Source organism: Elephantulus edwardii, unplaced genomic scaffold, assembly GCF_000299155.1.
Source record: "Elephantulus edwardii isolate Elephantulus edwardi_28Jun2011 unplaced genomic scaffold, EleEdw1.0 scaffold00216, whole genome shotgun sequence".
In the NCBI taxonomy this organism is placed as follows: domain Eukaryota; kingdom Metazoa; phylum Chordata; class Mammalia; order Macroscelidea; family Macroscelididae; genus Elephantulus; species Elephantulus edwardii.
Genome location: NW_006399966.1, coordinates 4,388,054 through 4,412,212, shown reverse-complemented (window position 1 = coordinate 4,412,212; position 24,159 = coordinate 4,388,054). Strand labels below are relative to the sequence as shown.

General features: G+C 48.1%; 2 protein-coding genes across 2 annotated transcripts; one reads left to right on the top strand and one right to left on the bottom strand.

Moving 5' to 3' along the window:
- The first annotated feature begins 419 nt into the window (after window positions 1-419).
- Window positions 420-5,066, top strand: NAGS (N-acetylglutamate synthase). Its single transcript, XM_006897887.1, has 7 exons — window positions 420-836; window positions 1,201-1,475; window positions 1,574-1,787; window positions 1,884-2,064; window positions 3,994-4,165; window positions 4,250-4,432; window positions 4,913-5,066. The coding sequence occupies exons 1-7, from the start codon at window positions 420-422 to the stop codon at window positions 5,064-5,066; spliced, it is 1,596 nt and encodes a 531-aa protein (XP_006897949.1).
- Window positions 5,067-7,132: 2,066 nt separating this feature from the next.
- On the bottom strand, window positions 7,133-9,788 carry TMEM101 (transmembrane protein 101). Its single transcript, XM_006897853.1, has 4 exons — window positions 9,647-9,788; window positions 9,148-9,328; window positions 8,133-8,279; window positions 7,133-7,441 (listed from the first exon to the last, which is right to left on the bottom strand). Exons 1-4 carry the CDS (start codon window positions 9,781-9,783, stop codon window positions 7,133-7,135), a joined length of 774 nt encoding a protein of 257 aa, XP_006897915.1. The 5' UTR covers window positions 9,784-9,788.
- Between the last annotated feature and the right edge of the window lie 14,371 nt (window positions 9,789-24,159).

The window sequence follows — 24,159 nt, the reverse complement described above, 5'->3', positions numbered from 1 at the left end:
TCTAGACTTGGAGGTTTGAACAGACCTTCAGGTTAGCAGGCTAGTGCTTTAACCACTGCACCACCAGGACTCTAGGCAGAGGTCCTTTAAGAGTCCACCCTCACCAAATCCCTGCAGACCCCGAAATCACCTGGGGCTTTCTTTTTCTGAGACTTTTCTGGTATCGCTCTTGGCAGCAGTTCAAAGACGCCCTGCCACCCTTACCTCTCAGCCTCGTGACCCAAATTACCGGTTCCGACCTCCTCTAAGGCGGGGCCTCTGGGGAACCCGCCCCCTGACTGCCCAGGGCCCATTGTACCCCTGTCTGGCCCCGCCCCGACTGACCTCAGCCCCACCCCTACAGCAAGTTAAGAGCCCCCCAGAAGCCGGTGCTGCAGACAGATGGTCACTTGTGGAGGGGGCTAGCTGGGCTGGCTGTCATGGCAACAGCGCGGGTGGCCCAGGCCCTGCGCGTGACCCCACTGCTGCATGGCCCGCGAGGCCCTAGGGAAGCCAGGAGGCTGAGCTGCAGCGCGAGGCGGCGGACCGCGGGGGGTGCCAGCCCCGGACGTCGGCTCAGCACCGCCAGGGCGGCCGCTGAGCCCCCGCGTGAGGAGGCCGAGGGTGCCGAGGACGCAGCGCCTGCGCCCGGGGCCGGGGAGCCGTCGTGGAGCCCGCCCCCGGCGCCCCTCGAGCCCCCGGAGCTCCCCGAGCACCCCGCCGGCCGCTCGCTGGTGCAGCGGGACATCCAGGCCTTCCTGAGCCAGTGCGGGGCCAGCCCCGGGGAGGCGAGCCACTGGCTCACAAAGTTCCAGACCTGCCACCACTCCTCGGACAAGCCCTTCGCTGTCATCGAGGTGAGGCCCGCCGTGTCACAGCGAGGCCATCGGCCTTGTGTGACAACATGTCCTGGGTCACGGGAGGGCTGGCTGCTGGTCCTTCGCAGTAGAACCAGGACAGGAGCCACCTGCGTCACCCCACTCCGGTGTGCCTCAGAGTCCAAGGCCACGGAGAGGAGCGGAGGAGGAGCGCTGGTGTGAGATAAGGGGTGGCAGGAGCAAGTGGTCAAAGGTCGAGCAGGTGGGCTCCGGTGGCCAGCGTGGAGGCTGAGAGCTCTTAGGGAGGGTGGGGACAAGCAGGTCCCTAGGGTGGTGCCAGGCTGCGGGAGCAGACGGCTTGGTGAGAAGTGTGCAGCAGCGGCCCCATGCCACTTCCCGACAGGTGGACGAGGAGGTGGTCCAGTGCCGGGAAGCGGTGTCCAGCCTGGCCTTCGCCCTGGCCTTCCTGCAGCGCATGGACATGAAGCCGCTGGTAGTCCTGGGGCTGCCCGCCCCCACGGCGCCTTCGGGCTGTCTCTCCTTCTGGGAGGCCAAGGCACAGCTCGCACAGAGTTGCAAGGTGCTGGTGGACGCGCTCCGGCACAACGCCGCCACCGCAGTGCCCTTCTTTGGCGGCGGGTCAGTGCTGAGCGCCGCCGAACCAGCCCCTCATGCCAGGTGAGTACGGGCCCAGCGCCCCAGGGCCCGATGAGCATGCCCGGCGGGAATCCCCTGCCCCCACCCCAAGGCCTGGCAGCACCACTTTTATCCCACAGCTACGGCGGCATCGTCTCGGTGGAGACAGACCTGCTGCAGTGGTGCCTGGAGTCAGGTAGCATCCCCATCCTGTGTCCCATCGGGGAGACGGCCGCGCGCCGCTCCGTGCTCCTTGACTCGCTGGAGGTGACCGCGGCGCTGGCCAAGGCGCTGCAACCCACCAAAATTATCTTCCTCAATACCACAGGCGGCCTGCGCGACTCCAGCCACAAGGTGCGTCCCACCCCGGGACTCCGGTAAAGGGGTTAGGGAGCGGGTAGGCGCGGCCTAGGAGTCAAGGGAGCCTCACATCCCTCCTTCGGGCCGCAGGTCCTGAGTAATGTGAACCTGCCTGCCGACCTGGACCTGGTCACCAACGCCGAGTGGGTGAGCACCAAGGAGAGGCAGCAGATGCGGCTCATCGTGGACGTGCTCAGCCGCCTGCCCCACCACGCCTCCGCTGTCATCACTGCCGCCAGCACGCTGCTCACTGAGCTCTTCAGCAACAAGGGTGAGGCCGGTGAGGGCGCAGCCTGGGTGCTGGTAGACAGGGGAAGTGCCTGCCAGGCCAGGGAAGTCAGTAGGGGAGGGCCAGGACAATGGCTTCGTGCCCACAGGGGAGGTGAGGAGGGGGATACCGGTGGAGGGGCGGGGCTCGGGTTGGGGAAGAAAACAGGATGTGGGAAGAGGGGTGGGACTGGGGGATTAGGTGGAACTACATTTTACTCTTCACTCTACTACCACCACCACCACTCTGGCATCCACACTCCAAAGTGCTCTGGTGGTTTAGTGGTAAGAAATTATCCCGCCACCTCAAAGGTATGAGGGTTGAATCCACCATCTGCTCCGTGGGAGAAAGATGGGCAATCTCTTTCTGTGTGATTGATTAACTGACTCTGTAAACCTGCTGAAGGGTCAGTTATGAGTTGGTTCTGACTTGAAGGTACACCCCAAGAGTTTATTCTGGGAACTCTGGGGCCTTGTGGGTAAGGAAATCAATCGGCTGCTCCCCTGGAGAAAGATGAGCAATCTCCTCCCTTGTGATTAATGGCCTCTGAAAACCCGCATGAGTTTTGAGTTCTGACTAGACAGCTGTGAATTTGAGGTTTTTCTGACATTTCACTTGGATTTATAATGAACATCCTTAGAAGCAGCAACCAAGATATCAAAGGATGTATGGCACTGGACAGATCTGCTGCAGAAGATCTCTTTACACTGTTAAAAAAAAAAAGATTTTTTAAAAAAAATTTATTATTTTTGTGTGTGTACCATCAAATCAGATCTGACTGGTACAGGAGGAGATTGTTCCTCCTTCTCCAGTAGAGCATCTGGTGGATTAAAACCACGTACCTCTGGGATTGCGGTGTGGCTTCTTGCCACTAGGCCACCAGAGCCACCCAAAAAAGATATCTTCTTGAGGACAAAGTTGCACCTCACCCAAATCATGGTATAAGCTGTATAGTGATAAGTATGACAGAAGACAAATTGATGCCTTTTAATCAGGGTGGTGGTGGTTGTGTACGTGAGTCAGAACCTACCCATTGCTGACCTTCCAGCCAGTTTTCAGAGGCAGTTAATTGCGTGGGAGGAGACTGCCCAGACTTCTCCCCAGGCGCAGCTGGTGGCCTTGAACAGAATGCCTTTAGGATTGCAGCACAGCTTCTTACCACTAGGCCACCAGAGCTATGGTGAAGAAATAATTGACTATACCATGGAATGACAGAAGGACTAAATCTATGTTGGAAGAAATACAGCCAGAATACTCAGTAAAAGCAAGAATTCTCTCAACTACTTTGGCCGTATTATCAGGAATGACCAACTCCTAGAAATGGACATCACAATTGGTAAAGCAGGTTAGCAGGAGAGCACATTCCTAAAGGAGCTAGATTGACAGTGACTGTAAGATTGGGCACAAACTGCAATGATCGTGGGAGTGATATTCTCTCAATCATTGTCATCCAATCAGAACCAACTCATGGTTGACCCTCCAGAGGGTTTTCAGAGGTTGTAAATTACATGGGAGATTGTCCATGTTTCTCCTCTGCAGCAGCTGGTAGATTAGAACTGTCCAACTTTGGGTTGGAAATGGAACTCCTTACCACTAGGATACCAGAGCTCCCTATGGGAATAGGATAGGGCTGGCAGTGTTACAGTGTTGTCAGAGGGCCACCCTAGGAGTCAAACCGACTTTGGGACACTGACCATCACTTAACAACAGGTGAGACTACATAGTACACGATTTGGAAGACAAAATGTCCTGACAGTCATCCCCAGGAGTGAAAAGTCTATGCAGATGGCAGGGGTCATTTCATTGTGATGCTCTCCTATGGAGGGGAACTGTCCCACCAGCCCCTTATCTTTTTGGAACTCTGATCTGGTGGAGGAGGAGGTAGGATCAGCTTCTGTGCTAACTGCCTCTTTGCCCTTATCATACTCCCAGGATCTGGGACATTGTTCAAGAATGCAGAGCGGACACTGAGAGTGCAGAGCCTGGACAGCCTGGACCAGGGTCGCCTGGTGAACCTGGTCAATGCCAGCTTTGGCAAGAAGCTCCGAGATGACTATTTGGCTTCACTGCGCCCACGGCTGCACTCCATCTATTTCTCTGAGGGGTGAGCCTGTGAGCCCAGAGAGCGAGGTCCAGGGACAGTCACGTCCTAAGGTGAGGTCCCAGCCTACCTCTTCCCACTGGCCAGGTACAATGCAGCTGCCATTCTGACTATGGAGCCAGTGCTGGGAGGCACCCCATACCTGGACAAGTTTGTGGTGAGCTCCAGTCGCCAGGGCCAGGGCTCAGGACAGATGCTGTGGGAATGCATGCGACGAGACCTACAGACTCTTTTCTGGCGCTCCAGGGTCACCAACCCCATCAACCCCTGGTAGGTCTTGCCCCTCCTCCTCTCCCAGGCTCTGCTTGCAATGCCTTGTGGGAAGGGTGGATTTCCCCTTTTTTTCAGTGGCTCCCTTCCCCCACCCCAAAGCCTGAGGCATGCATATGTGTATGTGTATGTGTGTGTGTGTGTGTGTGTGTGTATATATATATAAATATAGCCTCACATTCCTCAAACGGCAGACCACACACAGGAAGCCTGACCCCCAGGACTCAAACTAAGTGCCATAGCTTAGGCACTGTGGAGAAAGCAAGGTTCACCCTCCCTCTGATGTTCTTGTGTGACGCCGAGAAGTTACCTAGCTTCTCTGAACTATAGAGGCTTCTCATAGTGCTGCTGTGATGAAATCAGAAAATACACAAGGTCTCGGAAAGGTGACGAACATATAGCAGGTCTTCTGTGAAAGAACCGGTGAGTACTGGTCAGGTTCTCAATATGCCTCACCCTCACCTCACACCCCACCTGCAGGTACTTCAAGCACAGCGATGGCAGCTTCTCCAATAAGCAGTGGATCTTCTTCTGGTTTGGCCTGGCCGATATCCGTGACTCCTATGAGCTGGTCAACCATGCCAAAGGGTTGCCGGACTCCTTCAGCAAGCCAGCTTCACACCCTGGCAGCTGACCCTCATCATGGGCCCTGCAGGCCCCGGGACAGCCAGGGTGGACTGAAAGCCATGCCTGCTGGGAGTGCCCCTGAGCAGCCAGGATTCATCTCATTGGCTGAGTGATCTGCAGAGCAGAAAGCATCCCCCAGTGGACTCTGCTGAGGTTGGGGCACTAAAGTGGAATGAACACTAAAAAAAAGGGGGCCCATGCAAGACCTCCACTTGCTCCAAAGCCACAGCCAGATGGTCTGGTTTTGAATCTCAACTCTGGGATGGGGGACAGGCCTACTTGGAGGGCTCCACTCAGCGGAACGTGAGGGAGAGCTGGCTTCCACAGCGTCTGGGCTGTTTTGAGGATCCTGTGCCCAATACAGTACCCCTACCTGCCTGATGTGCCACTACTCATTTTAATTCTTTCAGTTCTTAAAACTTTAGGAGGAAGTTTAAAACTTGATTAAAATGCAATGATTTGTCCCAGAGTCAGCTCACACTTTAGGCAACCCTCTGGGAGCAAGATCATGACGGCTGGAGAAGCATGAGACTCAGAGAGGAAGCAGGTGCTAAGGGAGGTCCCACGTAAAAATGTTGCTGTTATGTGGTGTCAGCAGTCCCCAGAAGGGTCCAAAGGGAACAATTTCCATTCCATAGACCAGATCCAGTAGCCTGGCTCCCTTTCCCACTCCTGAATGCCCTTCCAAGGCTACAAATGCAAAAGACCTACAAGACCCTAGAAATTCACCAGGAAATGGTTGGTTTCAAAGCCCAAACCTAAACGTTTCCCCGTTGCCCCCACTGGAGGTTGAAGCCCCACGATGTATTAGATTCCACACTTGACACTGAGGTTAAATCCTGTCAGGTGGCATGTGGGCAGGTGGGAGAAGGGCAATTAGGAGCCCATCATAGTCCACTACAAGCTGTGCCAGAACAGAGGCCCCAAGAACAGCCTGTCTGTCCTCAGGACATAAGATGATAGGTTTTGGGGCAGAAGACAGCGTGACCTGCAGTCCAGGCACCAATTTACTCTGTGACTCTGGACAAGCTTCTTCCATTCTCTGAGCCTTGTTTTCTTATTTGTAAAATGGAGATATTACTCATCTTCAGAGTAGACGTTTAATATTAATTCTCTCCTTCGAGCTGCCTTTTGACAAATTTCTCCAAAAAGAGCTGCACCAAATGGAGAGGAAGGCATATACTGCAGGATGGACTGAGATTCTTGAAAAGAGAGACTAAGGACTGTGAGAGCACTAAGAATGAAGGGTGGGTAATGGGAGGAGAGTGGTGAGGTTTAATTAAGTACAGACCTACAAGAAGCCCAGAATCAATCCCAACCAATGGCAAAGTGCCCTGTGGGGAGTAGAGAGGACCAAAGCCAAATGTTGATATAAAATGTTTATTTTTGGAGGACTGTGTGGTCTGGTGTTTGGGAGGGCACTCTGCTCCCATTAGGCCAACCACGAAGTTGGAAACAGCAGGGGCAGGATGCTAGCTGCTGCCTGCTCTACCTACCCCTGCACACTCAGACAGCACTGCCCTGCTCTCCAGGTGGGTGGGAGAGCTGGCACCATCGCCTGGATACCCTGAGAATCCACATGACTGCTCTGGTGCCCGGACCCTTTGCTCCTCCCAGGCCTAGTACTTGTGCACCAACACACCCACTGACTCTCATTCTCCATAAAGCACCATGGCTGCATCCTCTGGGTTGAAAAAAAAGAAATTTCATGTTTGCTTACTTCTAGTTCCCTATCTTCCTCTGTCTCCCACTGGTCAGTTTCCCACCTAGCCCTGGATTAGTCCCTTCTCAGTGACAAGAGGTCCTGGGGTGCGGCTGCCCTCAGCAATACTCCTCTGAACTGAACATCAACAAGCCCACAAAACATCACTTTGAGGGTTTCTACCCTCCCAAGGTCTGAACCCAGGAATTCAGGGAAGGGACCTACCTCCTACCAACAGTAACAACAAAAAAGCAAAGGATCAAACAAACAGATCAAAAAGGATAAACAAACAGCAACCAAGCCAGCAAGGAGGAAGGCAGGCTGGTCCTCTGTGGCTTCCCTGCACCCAGCTCACCCTCTTAGCCTGCAACTCAGCCATCAGTTGCCAGAATGACAGCAGCCCCAAAAATGCCCACACTCTCTCCAAGAAGCTTCATCTGGTTCCAGAACTCGACTCGACGTGTGTTATGCCAGTAGGCAACGTTGCCATCAATGAGCAGCATGACTGGGGGCAGCAGAACAGCCAGAATCTGGGCAGCCAGGGTCACGTAGTAGCCTGATAGGAAGGCCAGAGCCAGGACGCCATAAAGCACGAAGAACAGCTGGATCATCAGCTCTCCTCCTGGTAGGTGATTCAGATACGCCAGTCGGTCCTCCTTGCTGTGCTGCAGAGAGTAGGCCTGGAGACACATCCTTCTCTCAGAAACTCGGCAGTAGGCTGAGAAGCCTGACTGGGGAAGAACACCTTGAGACAGAGCCTGCAGGATGACCTCTGCAAGGTGGGCTTCAAACTCCCCTCAGACTCAGCGCTCTTTAGAAGCTGGGCTTCCCATAGGCTGTGTAGACCCAAGAAGTCAGGGCTTCAATATTTTCTCACCCAGAGGGCTCTGAAGAGCAGATCGGGTCTCCACGATCAGACTCGGGTTCCCACCTTTATTATCCCATAGGAGCTGAAAGAGCTCCGCATATGTACACAATATGGTACCCAGTAACAAAGAAAAGGCCAGGCAGCCTGGTCAGTCTCCATTCACACTGGCTTCCCCAAGCACCGAGGATGACCAGAACTACCCTGAGCAGCCCTAATCAGCTCTGGGTAAAAGTCAGTCCTGTGTAGAACGTGATACCCACCAAACTTTTGTCCCCTTAAGACATGTTCAATTCAACCTCTTCTCTCCCTGGTGGCAACAGTGTTGGGAAAAAGGATTACAAGCCAAGCCTTAGGCATTTGGTTACTCAATGCCAGAAGTCGGCTGGAGCAATTTTTTGGAGCCAGAGCATCAGGGTCTACATGCAGACCTAGTACTACATACCTCTCTGGGCTCTCATTTTCCTTCCAGCCATGTACCTTTAGCTAACAATTCCCCAACTTACCACACAGATGAGGTAGATGCCCAGGAACACCTGACCGGTGGACTGCAGGGAGCGGCTGCGTGGTTTCTGGCGGTATAGCTCACCAGCACCACTGGCCAGCACGAGAAAGCCACCGATGATGGCAACCGTGCGTGAGTACATTCGGACCTAGGCCAAGGGAACCCAGTTAGGAACTACAGCCCAGCACGTTTTTCTTAGTTGCCCATCTGTCAAATATCACATTCTATTTAATGAACTCTTAGGACCCACAGCCAAGCACGTTTTTCTTAGTTGCCCATCTGTCAAATATCACATTCTAGTTAATGAACTCTTTTACCATCTCCAAGCATGGTAGGCCAGCACAGCAAGCAAAGAGAATTCTTTTGAAACAAGTAGAAATTGAGACCCTGAGGGATTTATTATACAAGGTCCTATAAAGACCAAGTGGCAGAACCCAAAACCACATGTAATCCCACTTCAGGTCTGCAGACTAATCCCAATGTTAATGTTCTTTTCTCTGCACAGTATAGAGTCTATTCCATTTTAAACTAAAAAGAAAAAGCCTCACTGATCTGTTTACATATTAGCCTCTCCTGTTCTAAGTATCCTTCCTAATGGGTAATGCCACTGTCCAGCCTTATCCCAACTGAGTGCCTCACACAAGTTTGCACTTACCTACTTCAATACTGCATTACAATGAATTACATTTCATTAAAGCAGATGATCAGACCCCTTATTCCCAAGTTTTAACTTGTGAACCTGATTACTAAAATAATGGCACAAACGGTCTGGCAACCAAGTAACCTCGGCTGTGGTCCCACCTGTGATGTTAACTTCCAGTATGATTTTAGGAGAATCTCAGGTCTCACTTCCCTATTTCGAAAGAAAGGTTAGTGTGGTCTCCAAAGTCCTTCTACTCCTGCACTCTCTACTCCCCAGAGTTCAGTCCTCTAAGCCTTTGAACTACGCACCAGCCCCTACATCAAAAAAATCCCCATCACCCTCATGAAGCCCTGTTTTGGACTAAGACGCTCACCTTCAGCCAGTCCCCATAGTGGACGTAGCCCCCAATGTAGGCGGCATAGGTGCTAATGGCCAGCTGGAGTGCAGCCCCGAGTGCAAACCAACGCCGCTTCACCCCGAAGGACATGAAGCTAGCGCACAGCACAGCAGCCCCCATGTCGAAGTACAGGTAGGGTACAGGGATGTCAGGCTTCCTGTGAACCAGGATCAGGGAAATGAGAATAGAAAAGAAGAGGGGGCGGGGGTAAAGGAGAGAAAGGCGAGACCTCTTAAGGCCCCACAAGCTCCACCAAACTGGATACCTCCTCCACGGTCAGAACCCCCATAGCGTACTCAATGCCCACTCCACCACGGACCAGACCCCTTCCTATCACGTCCGAGGAGGAAATTCCTCCCAGTCCCGGGACCCTATCTTGCAAGCGCCAGATTCTTCCCCAGTCCACCGCATCCTCCGTTCTCAGGGTTGGCCGCACCGCCTCCCCGAGCACCGCGTTCTGTGTGGGAACACTCACCGGCGCGCCTCCGCCCTCTCAGCGTACAGCATGAGCTGGCTGAAGCAGCCCCAGAAGGGACAGCGTGTGAGCAGCACTGAACCCAGCTGCATGATTAGCTGCAGCATCCACCGTCTCGAACCCACTTTCGACGCCATCTTGAGGAAGGGCAGTCCCCTGCGGCCTCACTCCCGGGAAGGAAGCCGACCCAGGAGTGGTATACACTACTTCCGGGAACCACTCTTCCCCCCCCCCCACCCTTCCCCGTCCGTCTGGGAACAAGGCTTTCACTTTCTAGTTCCGGAGCTAAGAAGGGACACTCACAGTGAGTTCTGACCTTGAAAGATTAGGACTTCCTCCTAGCAGTTGCAAAATTAAAAAGTAAACTAGAGGAAGGACTACTGGATGCAAGACTTCAGAAGTCGTTTGATGTACCTTGTGAATTAGTCTTTGAATATTCTAACCCTTTGTCTTTGGATGTATTGACATTTTTGGAGCCTCCATCTACAAACTAGGGATAATACTAGGGTTCACAGGATTGTTGTAACTTATGAGATATATATGACATGTTGGTCCTGGCACATACTAGAGGTTCAATGAATGCTACACTTACACCTGAGGAAATCTTTCAGCTTCTGGTTTATTTGTTCTTTGGTTAAGTCACCTGTAGAGAAATTTGGAAGGTCTGATATGAACGTATTCCCCTCACTGCATGGGAGGTGGTGGAACTCTAGTGGCAAGAAACTGCATATCAAGGGTACACAATTCGAATCCACCAACCACTTCGCGGGAGGACGGCTTCTGAAAAGCCCCTGGAGGGTCAGGTATGGGTGGGTTCCGACTCCACGGTACACAACAACATGGAGTTGGTGTGGACTCAGGGCTACCCTCCACTGGGTTTGGAAGGCTATAAATCTTTATGGAAGGAGACTGCCCATCTTTCTCCAGCGGAGCAGCTGGTGGAATGGAACGCTGACATTTTGGCCCAACACATAACAGTGACAGCACCTGAACTCCTTGATATGGGCCATTTCAAATCAACTTACTTTCTCCGGCTAGAATACTTTCATTCTAACTCAAACTATCAACTTCTTTTGTCAATCCTACTGCAATAGTTTTGTTGTTTCTCCCAGACTCCTCCAAACTGCTTACAACTTCCCCTCTTATAAGGTCTTGTAACACCAATATCTTACCTTTTCAACAGTTAACAGTTTGACAAGTATGTTTATTATTCTTTTATTAATGGTTGCATTCTCCAATGGACTTTGAGTTCTATGGCAAGGACCATGCCTGGTTTATTACACCCTTAAGGCCTCCTGCATAGAATACACTCAGGAAATACAGAAAGGGCTACCTACCTAACAAAAGACCTATGCCCAGTTCTTTACTAGCAGGTGCTCAGTAAAGAACTGTTGAATTAATAAATGAGCAAAAATCCCAGGTACTCTGGGGTTACCAGCACAAAGGCACCACTTCATGAACCCCAAATGAAATTAATTCATCTTCCTGAGTTGGTTAAAACGCTGCAAATACCTTCAGTAGATTATTTAATCCATGAGACTTGTCTCATTTCCTGGAGAGGAAGGGATTTACACCCCAAAGAGTAAACCAACTAAATTTAGAATTCCCAGAATTGAAAGTTGGGCAACAAACCATAATTTGACCTCTCATTTTTTACAAGGTTACTAAGACAGTCTGGGTAAACAGGAACACATAGGGAGAGAGATGTATCTATGCAAAGTCCTAAGAAATGGGATTAGTAGGTGAATGTTGAGGGATGAAGACCCTTCAGGTGATGATCACACAAATGAAATTGTCTTCCTTGAAATACACAGTACAGAATTCACTTTCCAAACTGGTTTCATTTTTCCATTTTTCTCTCTCATCCAGGATTGAAACGGAAAGGCAAGACACACAGCTCTCAGGACCCATCTGAACTATACGGACTTGTTCCCACAGGAACAGTGACCCACCTCTCACCATAACTTCAGCAGCCAACAAGTAGAGGCCAGGGGCTTGTCTGAGGAAGGGTCTAGGGTGTTCCTTCTTATCTGTTCCTATTCCCACTAGGCTTCATTTCACCCTGGCGTCTATTACTGCCTTTCCCCAGAGTTTTAAAAAGGAACCAACTCCACCTGTTTAGGAATGAAAAGGCTGGGCAAGGTGAATGCAGAGAACCCTAGGCTTTTGTCCCACAGCTTTTGTCCTTACCTATAACTCCCTCCCCACATTTATTTTTTTTCCCTCCCCACATTTTTGAACACTCTATCTCTCCCACAGCTCGCTCTCTTCCAGTTGCCATGATCTCCCTCCTCCAGTACCCCTCATCTCTTCAGAAGGCTCACTTGCCCCTCGAGGGCCCTGCTTGCGTTTATGCTCAGCAAGAACCACAGCCAGAGCCACAGTGACCAACATAGTGCCCGTGATGCCCAGCACTGTGGCTGTCTCAGCTAAGCAGAGTTGAGTCTCTACCCTGCTCAGCATGGCTCCAGCCAGCCGCCCAGGCCCAGCACACGTCAGGTTGCCCAGGTCAGCCACATGCAGGTGTCGAAGGTGGCCTAGCTTTCCAAAAGTCCGCTGAAGGTCACAGTCACAAAACCAAGGGTTGTTGGCTAGAAGCAGCTTCGTGCCCACTGTCCGGATGCCTGCCACCACTTTGAATTCGAGATGCTGTAGCTGGTTGTCCACAAGAGAGAGCAGGCCCAGTGATGGCAGGGCCACAAAGGCCTCAGCCTCCAGCTTGCTGATGTTGTTCCCTGCCAGAGAGAAGACCTCCAGGCCAGGCATGGCAGCCAAGGCTATGCCACTGACCTGCTGCAGCTGGTTCCCAGCCAGCGAGAGCCAGCGCAGGTGGAAAAGGCCACTGAGCCCATCTGTATGCAGTTCAGTTAAGTGGTTGTGGCTCAGGTCAAGCTGCTCTAAGTTCCCTAGGCCCTGCAAGCTGCAGGCATCCACGATGGTGAGCAGGTTGTGGGAGAGGTCCAGGTGGAGCAAAGAGCCCAGTGTGGCTGAGAAGTCCAGGGGTAGGTGGGCCAGCTGATTGTGGCTGAGATCCAGCTGCTCCAAGAAGCCCAGACCCTGCAGGGCCCCACCAGTCAAATCCTGCAGGCCATTATGAGAAAGCAGTAACACTCGGAGTCCCCAGAGTCCCTGGAAGGAGCCAACCTGCAGGCTGCTGAGATTATTGTGGCTCAGCTCCAGGAGCCAAACTTGGTCAGGGAGTTTGGGAGGAGGGCTGAGTAGGCGGAGGCCCCCACAGTCCACCACACTACCCTCTGTTAGGCAAGTGCAGGGTGCCGGGCATGTTGCTATCAGATTCCCAGCAAAGACTGATGCCATCACTGTGACCATGGCCACCGTGAGGGAGAAGCGGTCATACCTGCCCCACCCTTGCCCCATGAGGGGCAGGAGTGAGGATGGCAGGAGTGAGGATGGCATCAGGCCTCACAGATGCGGAGACTCAAGCTTCACTCCTTCAACTAGGACTCTGAGGATGCAGTGATACTAAAGAAGAAAAGTAAGAGCAAACACTATTCAGGGATCTCACCTTACTCTTCAAGCTCCAACATGGTCTCAAGGACATCCTCCCTCTGCCCCTTCACCATTTCACCTCCATCACCTGCCTTCTGGCAAGAACTATCACTTGAAACTGCAACATCATGGAAGCCTCTTAACCCTCATTGCTCATTTCTTTATTCCAACCAGAATGAACTCAGAGAACATGGCCCTCTCCATTCTGGACCCCTCTTTACCCCCTTCTCCACAGCCTACCTTGCTTCTCCCCACTAGGTTCAAAGAGAAATTTCACATTCTCCTGCTTTCACATAACCAGTTATTTGCAGAGCTGTCATTCTACCAGGAGTATAGTATCAATTAGGTCCTTTCTCTAAGCTACTTCTTGTTTGCTCACCTAAGTCAGTGCTTCAGCTCATAGGAGCCCAAGGCATTTACTCACCTGTGCTCCAAGCAACACCTGCTAACTGCAAGCTCATCCCAGGAATGACAGTGGAAAAAAATCTCAGCTTTTAGTCGCTTGCCTGGCTGGCCTGGAGCCAGAGCACAGCCCCAGAGCAATAGAGAAAGTTGCTCCCAGGAAAACCACTGCTTGAGGGGGTGGGGATAGGCTGAGAGAACCCCCAAGGCCTTGTGGTGTTATAACCAGGGACGAAGGTCTAGCACTATCTATGAGCAAATGCCACTGACCCCCTCGAGTGCCACTGACCCTTCAGTTCAAGTCCTATTCTATGCAAGAGAGCAACTCCAGGCTCCCAGGATAGGGAAGAAGCCAGGTGTCTCCTTTCAGTCCATGCTGCCTGAGAAATCTCCCATCATCTATAATTCATCCAGGTCTTGTCTGAGGACAAAGGGAGGGAAGATTTTCTCTTGTTCTCACTAGGCTCCAGGTCAAAATACTCTGTTCTGGCCTTCGAGGGGTATCCAGTATCACTTTCAAAAATAGGGGTCTGGGGCAGAGGCGTGTGTGCCCACTGCCTCCACTTTACCTTGTCAGGTGCTGTCAACTTTCAACTTGTGACCCACATGACAGAGAAGTACCCTAGAGGGTTTTCTATGCTGTCATCATTATGAGAAGCACCTTGATGACACAATGGTTTAGCATTCAGCTGCCACCAGGAGCTCCAGAGAAGAAGCCTATTCCTCTGGCTTTCATCACCACTTTAGTGACATCAACAAAATGAAAGTCAATCCCTTTTTGACTTCTGACAGGAGCAAAAACTATAAAAGGCAAGTCCAAGCTCATGAACCATGCCACTTTCACAGGAGGATTGTGTCTTCTCCTCTTTCCAAGGAACCAAGACAGGAATATAATGCTGGGTTCACGTCCATCTGAAAGGATGATGAAGTTAAGGTTGTTCAAGGCGACTACAAAGATCAGCAAACTGGCAAAGCAGTCACAGTTCACAACGAGCAACTTGCCACCTACACTGAATGGGTGCAGCAACATTAAGTTCTTGGCATTCACGCCAGTAACATGGTTATCACCAAGATAAAAGTGAACAAAGACTGCAAATTGATACAAGAATGTGAAGCCAAATCTCACAAAGTAGGAACAGAAAAGGTAAACTATAAGAAACAACTGAAAAGATATAGGCATCAAATAATCCTGCACACAACTTCATTACAATCTATAGAGGAAAAAATGGACAGCGTAGGAGTCTATGGGGTAGTTCTCTTTCACACAGGGTCACCATCAGTGGCTTAACAGCACACAACAGAGCCTTGAAAGGAGCAGGGTCACTTGGTCTTTAAACCACAAAACCACCAACCTTTCCACTGAGAGCCAAATGCTTAACTGTTGCACCACCAGAGCTCTACTTGGCCTTAAAAAACCTGAAACAAAACCAAACCTCACTGCCATTAAGTTGTAACTGATTCGTAGTGGATCCTCCAAAGGATATCCTTTTTAATATCAAAACTGGGTTTTTCCCCTCCATTTTTGCCTTTTCTTTCCCCTTCCTAAGCCAATTCCCCAAATGTACCCCTTGTTTCAAATTGTTGTCATATATGTAATACCGAATCATATATTCCTTTTGGGCAGCTCTTCCTCTCATTTGATCTAATGCAATAATTATTCTCTATCCACTCATTTCCCATTCTCTTCCCAAACCCCTCACCCTATCTGTCCTATTTTATAACAGCCCCGTTTTTTTCAGGTTTCTGTAAATGACACTGGAGGAGCCTATTTTTTTCTCCCCTGAAGCTGCTAGTGGATTTGAACTGCCAGAGGCATCGCCTTTAGGTTAGCACCTACAGACAGACTGGTCCACCAGAGTGCCCTTTACCTGGCTTTGTGTTGTTACTATATGCCTTCAAATCAAGTACAACTCATAGCGACCCTATAAACAACAGATATGAATCCTGTCCTATCCTGTGTCATCCTCACATCTCTGACATACTTGAGCCCATTGCTACAGTCACTGGGTCAATCCATCTCTTTGATGGTCTTCCTCTTACACCTACCCTTCACCTTTCTAAGCATGATGTCCCTGTCTAAGGAATAGCCTCTCCTAGTAACATGCCTACAGTATGTGAGGTAAAGCTTTCTCATTTTTGCTCCAGCAAAGGTGCACTCCAGCAGCACCTTCTCCAAGACATTATCTGTTGGTTCTTTTAGCAGCCCATGGGATATTCTCTAATATCATAGCTCAAAGATTCTTCTTTCATCCTTATTCACAGCTCTAAACTGCCTAGCAACTGACTGAAAAAGACATAGCCTGAATTAGGTGCACCTTAGCCTTAAAGCGGACATCCTCTGCTCCTCAGTAATCTGTCTTTAGAAACTCAAATAAATTACTTCCTCTCTGGGCTCCTTGTTGTAATCACTAGCCCCACTCACTGAACTTTTAAAAGAATGACTATAGATGAAAGTTGGCCAAGGGTTAAGGTATTAATTAAAGGCTTTGTTTAACAATCATCCGAGAGGTAAGAACTTTCATTATATTAGAGGTGAGGTTAAGCTCCTATGTTATACTGCTGTACTGAAAATTAGCAATAGAGCTGAACTCCAATAGGACTCAGGTCTGTCTGAATCCAATCATGTTCCTAACTAAACACCATGGCCAAAGGCTGGGCCACTGTTCCCCATCCCAGTCAAATACCCTTTAAGTCAGCAAGGTACATGAGATAGAACAAATAAGTAAATGACATAGAATACTGACTGGCCTGTGCGCTAGGAAAACGGTGCTACCACTCACCTAGTGCACTACTCTGACTTTTAAGTGATCAAGCCTTTAGATTCAAGCAATTTTATTCAATCAAATTATACTCGAATAAGTTCAAGAGTCATTGCTAAATACCCTGGGGAAAATGAGATGTCAGAACGAACTAAAACTTGGCATGGTTCCAATTTCCAAAAGACAGCAAATTAAGTGTTACAAACACCAAAATTTTAAAAGGACTCCCTGACTTAACAGTCACCTAAAACATGATTGTCAGGGAACCATGAGTTCCCTAAAGCAAACTCAAACTCCTTGCCATCAAGTTGGAACAGAACTGAACTGACTCACAGCTGACCCTCCAGCAGATTTCCCAAGGCTGTAAACTGCACAGGAGGAGACTGCCCATCGTTCTCCCTTGGAGTTGCTGGTAGATTCAAATCACCAGAGATGAGGCCTTTGGGTTAGTATTACAACTCCAAAATGCCACCAGCACTTCTCTAAGGACCTTATAGAGATGAGTTATTTCAACTGGGAGGAAAGCTCAGAAATTTCATTATCTGTGTGCTAAGAAGTCTATTTGGAGATTTACTATCACACCTTTGCTCCACCCCCGGCTTTCAATGAAACAATCTGCATTTGCAGTGTCTACACTTAGCCCTGATGTTACCTGGCTGCAAATATAGGAGTACAGGGTGGTGAGAACAAGACAGCCCAGAATTTCCAAAAAAAGGCCAATCTGAACAAGAACTGAAGGAGTGAAGAGCCATTATCACAATCATAACCCTTGCTATATGCTCAGTTCCACACCCTTCTCCTTCCACTGGATTAAATCTCAAAATCCTGGCTGTACCTAGTAAGCATTTATCCACCTTCTCTATCTCTACCCAAGTCAGCCAAGATAATTGGTGCTTACATTTTAAGTGTGTGTGCGTGCATACACACATCTCTGAAAGGTATTAAAAAAATGTTATCACATTCTCCTCAGGCACCATGGAGTCACAGGACAGGAACTCCATCTCACCTTCCTGACAAATCTATAGGGTCACTTGTTATCTTCCTCTTAAAGTTATAAAGTGATCCTTCCTTATCAGAAGCCAGTCTATCCACTAGGGCCACGGTCCTATTTGACTCATCTTATCACTCCTACAGATGCAAACATAGCCTTGCCCTCACCTCTGAACTCCAGGTTAATTTTCCAGGTACCCAATGTAGCTGTTCCCCACTGTTTCATGGGCAAAACAAACATAAAAGGACAAAAGACAATTCTTTCTTTTTTTTTTTAAAAGACAATTCTTGATTTCTCCACAAACTTCTACCTCACTGGTTTGCCATCTCGTGCAATAGTGCCACCCTCCACCAGATGACCTTCTTTGTTCCTCCCTCTCACCATCTTGTCCTCACTCCCAGTCCAGGCTGGCCTGTCAGGTCTCAATCACTTCTCAGCCACATATCTCGCCTTGACGACTGTAACAGCGTTAACACAAGTCTTTCTGCTTCCACTGTTGCTATCCATTCACTGTTCAGTCATCAGCAGGCTTTGATTAAAAATAAATAAATGAATGAATAAATAAACAAATGGATTCAATCCTAACTGGTTCAGACTCTGGAATGACTCATTGTGCCACAGAACCCGGCCTCTTTATCATAGTTACAGAATTCTGTGTGGCCTGGCCCCTGCATACTTCATTGTTTTTATTTGCTAGCCTGTCTTCTATCAGCTCCTAAATACCTCAAGACTCTGTCCACCTCAAGACCTTACAACTCACAGTTTTATCTTGCGTTCTCTCCAGTGGTTGTTGCATTTGGCTTTTTGAATTTCAACTTAAATCCCATTTCCATAGAAGCTGCCCCTGAATATTCTATTTAAAAGCAGTTTCCCCACTTCTTTCGAGTAAGCACAAGCAAAAACATTAAATGAAGACTGACTGAGATAAATAGGTCCAGGCTAGGAAAAGAATCTACTACCTATCATTCCCTACAGACTAAGAGTCTGGACTAACAAAGTTAGAGTCAGCATTGTAGTTATGTGCCATCAAGTTGCCTGCAATTCACAGCCACCATATGTACGCTCTGAAGCCTGCCATATCCTGAGCCAATTTCATAGTTTCTGACAGACCTACTCCCATTTCTCCAATCACTGAGGAAGATTATTTAGGGGAAAAGACAGACACTGGAAAGAATGCCATACCCTTACCTCACCATTCCTATTCAAGAAAAGTTCCATTTTGAAGCCTTTCTACAAAACCAAAAATTAGAAGAAAATGAGAAACAGACATCAGTTGGGAGTAAAAGGAAGCAACAAGATTCAGCTAGACTCACTCCCAGCTGACAGTCTCTGGAGAAACCTAGGGGAGTTTAACCTGCAGTTATCAGCTCAGAACCTGGTGGGCTTTCCTCCAATCTTCCCGTATTCTTTACTTTGTCCTGTTTCGGTACTTCAACCTTTTCTCAAAACCTGGTCCAAGATCACTTTACATCTTGGTTCAAACAACTCAGCCACCTATAGAGATAACTTTCAAAATTCTCCCTTCAAACTTATCTCAGTAAGTGCCAAGCAGTAATAAAATTACATCAGCCATCACACTTGCCCTGAAGGAGCCCATTAGACCACAAAGTACAAAACCTATATAAAGAAGTATAATGTAAGTCATACATCCCATGATATAAATTATGGCGTTGATCACTTTCTATTCCAATTTTCAAAGACAGTTTCACAGGTGCTGTGTAGCAAGGCATTAAAGGTAAAGGAGAAGAAATTGTTGTGGGAGCAATCTTACTTTTCTAAGATGCCAAACCTGCAAAGTACACTACCATCGATCTGGGGGTAGGGCTAAGGGAACCGGTATCATGCATTACATTCTTATACTACAAGAAAAGTCAAGCATCTTACAATCTAGTAAAAATATTCTGTACAGAAAAAGATATTTATGTTCTGGGGAGGCAGATGGAAAAGAAAGTTTCTTTTCTAGTTGGTTTTTTTTTTCTGTAATATTCTAAGCAAGACTTTAATAGTAAGAAACATACTCACTCTGCAAATTTTATTATTCAGCAGCAATCTACCATCAGTGGTAGTCCAAAGCACCTTCTTTGCGTCTAGAAGGTATTTTGTGCTCTTTATAGGATTATCTGTGGTGCAGTAGGTTAAGCATTTGCCTGTTAACCTAAAGGTCTGTGGTTCAAACTCACTAGCTGTCCTATGAGGAAGCTATGGTATGGCAGTCTACGTCTACAAATACTTATCACCTCAGAAGTCCTATGGAGTAGTTTCATCTGTAAGATTAGTATTAATCAGAATGTTATGTGCCATCAAAGACACCTGTGACTCATAGCAACCCTATGTGCAAGAGTCCTAAACCCTGCTCTATCCTGTGCCAATCTGTCTCTGACACACCTACCTCCATTAACCCAGTCACTTAATCAATCTACCTCATAGAAGGTCTTCCTCTCCTGTGTTGTCCCTCCAGCCTCCCAAGCATGACGTCCTTCTCCAAAGAATGGTCCTACCTTGCAACATGTTCAAAGTATGTCAGACAAAGCTTCAGAATCCTTGCCTCCAAGGAGCAGCCTGGTTGAAGTCTCTTTAGGATGAACCTGTTCATTTTCTTAGCAGTCCATGGTATACTCAACACTCTTCTCCAGCACCACAGCTCAAAGGCATCAATTCTCCTTCTATCGTCCCTAGGCATCGTCCAACTCTCTGACACATAGCAACTGATTGCAAAGACTATGGCCTGTTATCAGGCACACCTTAAGTCTCCAGAGTAACACCATTGCTCTTCAGTACTTTGAAGAGGTTCCGAACAGCAGACTTTCCCATTGCAATGTTGTTGTTAAGTGCTGTCAGGTTGCAGGTGACTCATAGCGACCCTATGAAGGAGAGTCCTCAAGGCTTGGGTGCCTTTCATCCTCTCTCCAGGTTCATAGGTTTTCCGGAGGCAAGCTGTTATGGAAGTGGATACCAATCCTGCTTCCAAGCTTGTTTTAAATGGGGAGCTCCTCTCCACTCTGTCCACAATGGGTAACCAACTCTGGTGGATTTTTCAGAGGCAGATAATCTTACGGGAGATTGCCCATCTTTCTCCCGCAGAACAGCTCACTGCCTAGATCCACATGCCTTCAGGATTGCAGCTCTGCTTCTTGCCAGTAGGCCACCCTATCAATCAGAATATGGTCCCTAAAATTCAGGAAGTACAGGCTTATATGGAATGAAGCTTAACATTAAGAAGACAAAGATTCTCATCATTGGACCAGTTGGTGCATCATAACAGATGCGGAAGAGATCGAGGTTATAACAATTTCAGCTTGTGCGGCTACATAATCAACTCTTGGCACCTACAGTCAGGAAATCAAAAGATGAACTGCACTGGGAATGCTGCTGTCAGGGACCTCTCCAAAGTGCTAATAAGCATTAAAGTCAGCCCAGAAACTAAGGAGTGTCTGATCCAGGCCATGATCTTCACAATTACTTGCTAAGCATCAGAGAGAATTGATGTTTTTGAAGGGGGGGGGTGCTGGAGAAAAGTAATTAACATACCACAGACCACCAGGAGAACAAAGAGGTCTATCTTGGAGAGGGTGACACCAAGTTCTCCTTGGGAGAAAAGGATGCTGAAGCTTCATCTTACATACTTTGGGCACATGGGCAGGAGGAACCAGTCCTTGAAGAACATGATGCTTAAAAGAATGGAGAGAGAGTGGAGAAAACAACCCCGGATGAGATGGACTGACATGGTAACTGAAGTAATGTGATTAGGTGTGTTGAAGTCAGTAAGACCAGCTCAAAACAGAAGGGTTCAGAACTATTGTACATATAGTCACTGTGAGTCGTGGATAACTCAATGACACATAACTTGATCATTCCATGTATATTAAAGGAAGATTTTCTGCTGTGAATGCAAATTTACCATGCAAACAGAGACACGATCATTCCCCAGGCCCCCAAATTCTTGTTCTCTCATGTCCTCACCACCCATCCAGCATTTAACATCACCACTCCAACACCCTCGGAGTTAATCCCTCTCCATGTCAGGCAAGAACACAGTTTTGTGTGTATGTCTACAATCCCGTTAACACCTTCCTTTCCTAAGGTGTCTTATATAGGAAAACACTCTTGACATACACACATCCTCAGCTCCAAGGTCAAGGTCCATTTATTCTGAATCAGCTGTTCCTAGGTCATGGCTCCTGAAGTAAAGCTTAAGTGATTTGCCATTTACAAAGTTCAAAACTCAGTTCAACGTCATCCATTAGGAATCAATGAAGAGCTGATCCTCCAATGGTTCTTAGGAGGCTGTAAATCCACAGGAGAGCATCCGTCTTACTCCCAGAGATGCTGCGAGATTTGCACAACTGCCTAGGGACTATGTCACCAAATCTCACTAAATTATCAAAGAGATCAGCAAATAGGCTGCTCAAGGTTAAGCAGCACTGATTCACTATCAACTCACTGTGCTGCTGACTGGACGCTGTAAGTAGCAGTAACATCTCAAAGATGTGTGTGCATAGCGTTGGAGGATACAAGGTCCCCTGCATCATATCCTCAAACAGTTGTTTTCTTTCAATCTAGAGACACATTTTCTGCCTCTTTTCACAATGTCCTTCTGTGTTTCATCTGAAAGCTGTCAGATGAAACTGAACGATACACTGTCCCTTATAAATGCACAAGACCACTTCCAGAAATTTTTGGTTTCAGATTTGCTATCATAGGCAGCTAGGGTATTCTGGACATGTCACTTAGCCCTAACGGGACTCCTTTTTCTGTTCATGTGTTTCATTATCGTTGTTATGTACTGTCAAGTTGGAACTGACCCGTATCTGATGCTCCAGTGGGTTTCAAAGGCAGTTAATTTACACAGGAGATTGCTGATCCTCATTCCTACGAGGGAGCTCGAAGATTTGAACCATGTCCCTTCGAGACTGCAGCACAGATTTTTAACAGTTGGCCACCAGACCTCCCTAAGAGCCTCAGTTCAAACTTCACCTATACAAAGAATCTAAAGCAAAGATGGAGCCTTTGGAAATTTAATCCAATTGTCAAATGTAACCATCCCAAGACAACTCACATTATGGAGAATCTTCTAATTTTAAATAGCTTAATTCTTCACATTAATTCTAAGAAATGGCTATTCTTTTGTGTGTGTGTGTGTACACACCATCAAATCGGATCTGACTGGTACAGGAGATTGTCCCTCCTTCTCCAGCAGAGCATCTGGCGGATTCAAACTGTGTACCTCTGGGATTGCAGTGCAGCTTCTTACCACTAGGCCACGAGAGCTCCCTTATTCTATTTTTACAACTGAGGAACTTGGGGTCAGGAAGGCAAAATAATTTATCCACAGTTATAAGTAAGGAAACGGAGGTGCAAAGATTTGAACAACTACAGATTTCTATAAGCCCTTGTGCTTTCTTCTCCACCTCAAGCAAATTTACTCTACCTCTTGAATTCCTTAGAGCGAAGCTCCTTGCATCACTTCAGAAACTAAAACCTAATCAAATAGCTGATGCCCAATTTACCCCATTAGTAGACACAGAGACTAACAGAAAAGGAAACAATGACGGGGACACATGAGCTCCCTCTCCGAGTGTGCTGTTTCTCTTGAGGTAAATCACCTTAACTTCTTTAATCATACTTCTTGGGGATTTATAGAGCTACAAAGTTTCTCTTTTTAACTTCTCTAAAAGTCCACATTTCCTTACAGGTTAACTCAGAGGTGTGCAGCAATTCAAGTTCTGATTTGATGGTTTTAAGTATGTGATTATCCCCCCTGATCTACTCATATCCAACTCTAAAGCCTGAATCCTTACCTTAATCACATACTTCAAACTGTATTTCTAGGTGAGGCCTGAAGGGATGCAGAGAAGGAAAAAATCAGGAAGTAGAGGGGCTAAAGGGAAAAGCCCACTGGGGCCTCTAAAGCAGGCACAAACCCGAGACGTAAGTGATGGTTAAAAAAATTTGGGTTTTATTGTTTTGCTAAACAATAATTAAAAAAAATTCATTTTGAAGGCAGGGCTTGAATTATTTAATTTTGATCCATTTATTTAATTAAAAAAAAAAGGAAGGGGAAAGAGATCATGGCCAAAAAAAATAGCAATTAACTCCCCCACCCCTACCTCCAGCCAGTCATATGAGCATCACCCACATCCCACATCACTTGGTGTCTGATATTCAGATGGTGACACTCTCTGCCCCATATGATGGCTCTAAAGGCACAGGGGCATTTGGGTGCCAGTTTTAGCTCTCCACAGGTTAATCAAAACCAAACTGGTGAGCTAAAGTCTAGAAAGTCTTCCAGGTTTTCCACCCATTGGCTGAGTAATACAAACTGTGATAAGCTTGTAAAATTTAAGGGGGGAGGAGCACAGGAATAAGAGGTTGGCAGGTGAAAACTATAGGTCACCCAAGGTTTCTCTTGGGCAAGTGGTTCTGGATACAGGTCAAGGTGGGTAGACTCCAGATTCCTTATAAAAGTCATCCATCCAGAAAGAGGAGCTGAGCCGTGCCATGCACAACAGTTCTTCCTGCAGAGGGCACAGGAGCAAGGGAAGCTCTCTCCCATCTTGGAGAGAGTGATGAGGTTCTTCTAGTATCATGAAGTAAGACAAAAGGCAGAGGGAGAATCCTGAGCTTGTGGTCACATGTGAGACTGGTACACACACAGTTAAAGACTACAAAGCCATCAGGGACCCTCAAACCCCAAATCCCATCTGCAGGCACTGGCTCTACAAAGTACTGCAGGAGATTCTTGCTGTGAACCAAGTCAAGTTAGGTGCCTGCATATGGGTGGTGGGGAGGACAATACATTTTTATTTTCCAAGGGATGAGGTGGGAGGAGTGGCCATGATCTAGTAAAAAGA

Bases quoted from the DNA above. Each gene is read 5' to 3' on its own strand.
- NAGS (XM_006897887.1), top strand. From the start codon at position 420: ATGGCAACAGCGCGGGTGGCCCAGGCCCTGCGCGTGACCCCACTGCTG. The intron at 1,476-1,573 runs GTGAGTACGGGC...TTTATCCCACAG, and splicing joins GAACCAGCCCCTCATGCCAG to CTACGGCGGCATCGTCTCGG. The intron at 2,065-3,993 runs GTGAGGCCGGTG...TCATACTCCCAG, and splicing joins TGAGCTCTTCAGCAACAAGG to GATCTGGGACATTGTTCAAG.
- TMEM101 (XM_006897853.1), bottom strand. From the start codon at position 9,783: ATGGCGTCGAAAGTGGGTTCGAGACGGTGGATGCTGCAGCTAATCATG. The intron at 8,280-9,147 runs GTGAGCGTCTTA...CCCTTGGCCTAG, and splicing joins ACTATGGGGACTGGCTGAAG to GTCCGAATGTACTCACGCAC. The intron at 7,442-8,132 runs GTAAGTTGGGGA...ATGTGTCTCCAG, and splicing joins GCATCTACCTCATCTGTGTG to GCCTACTCTCTGCAGCACAG.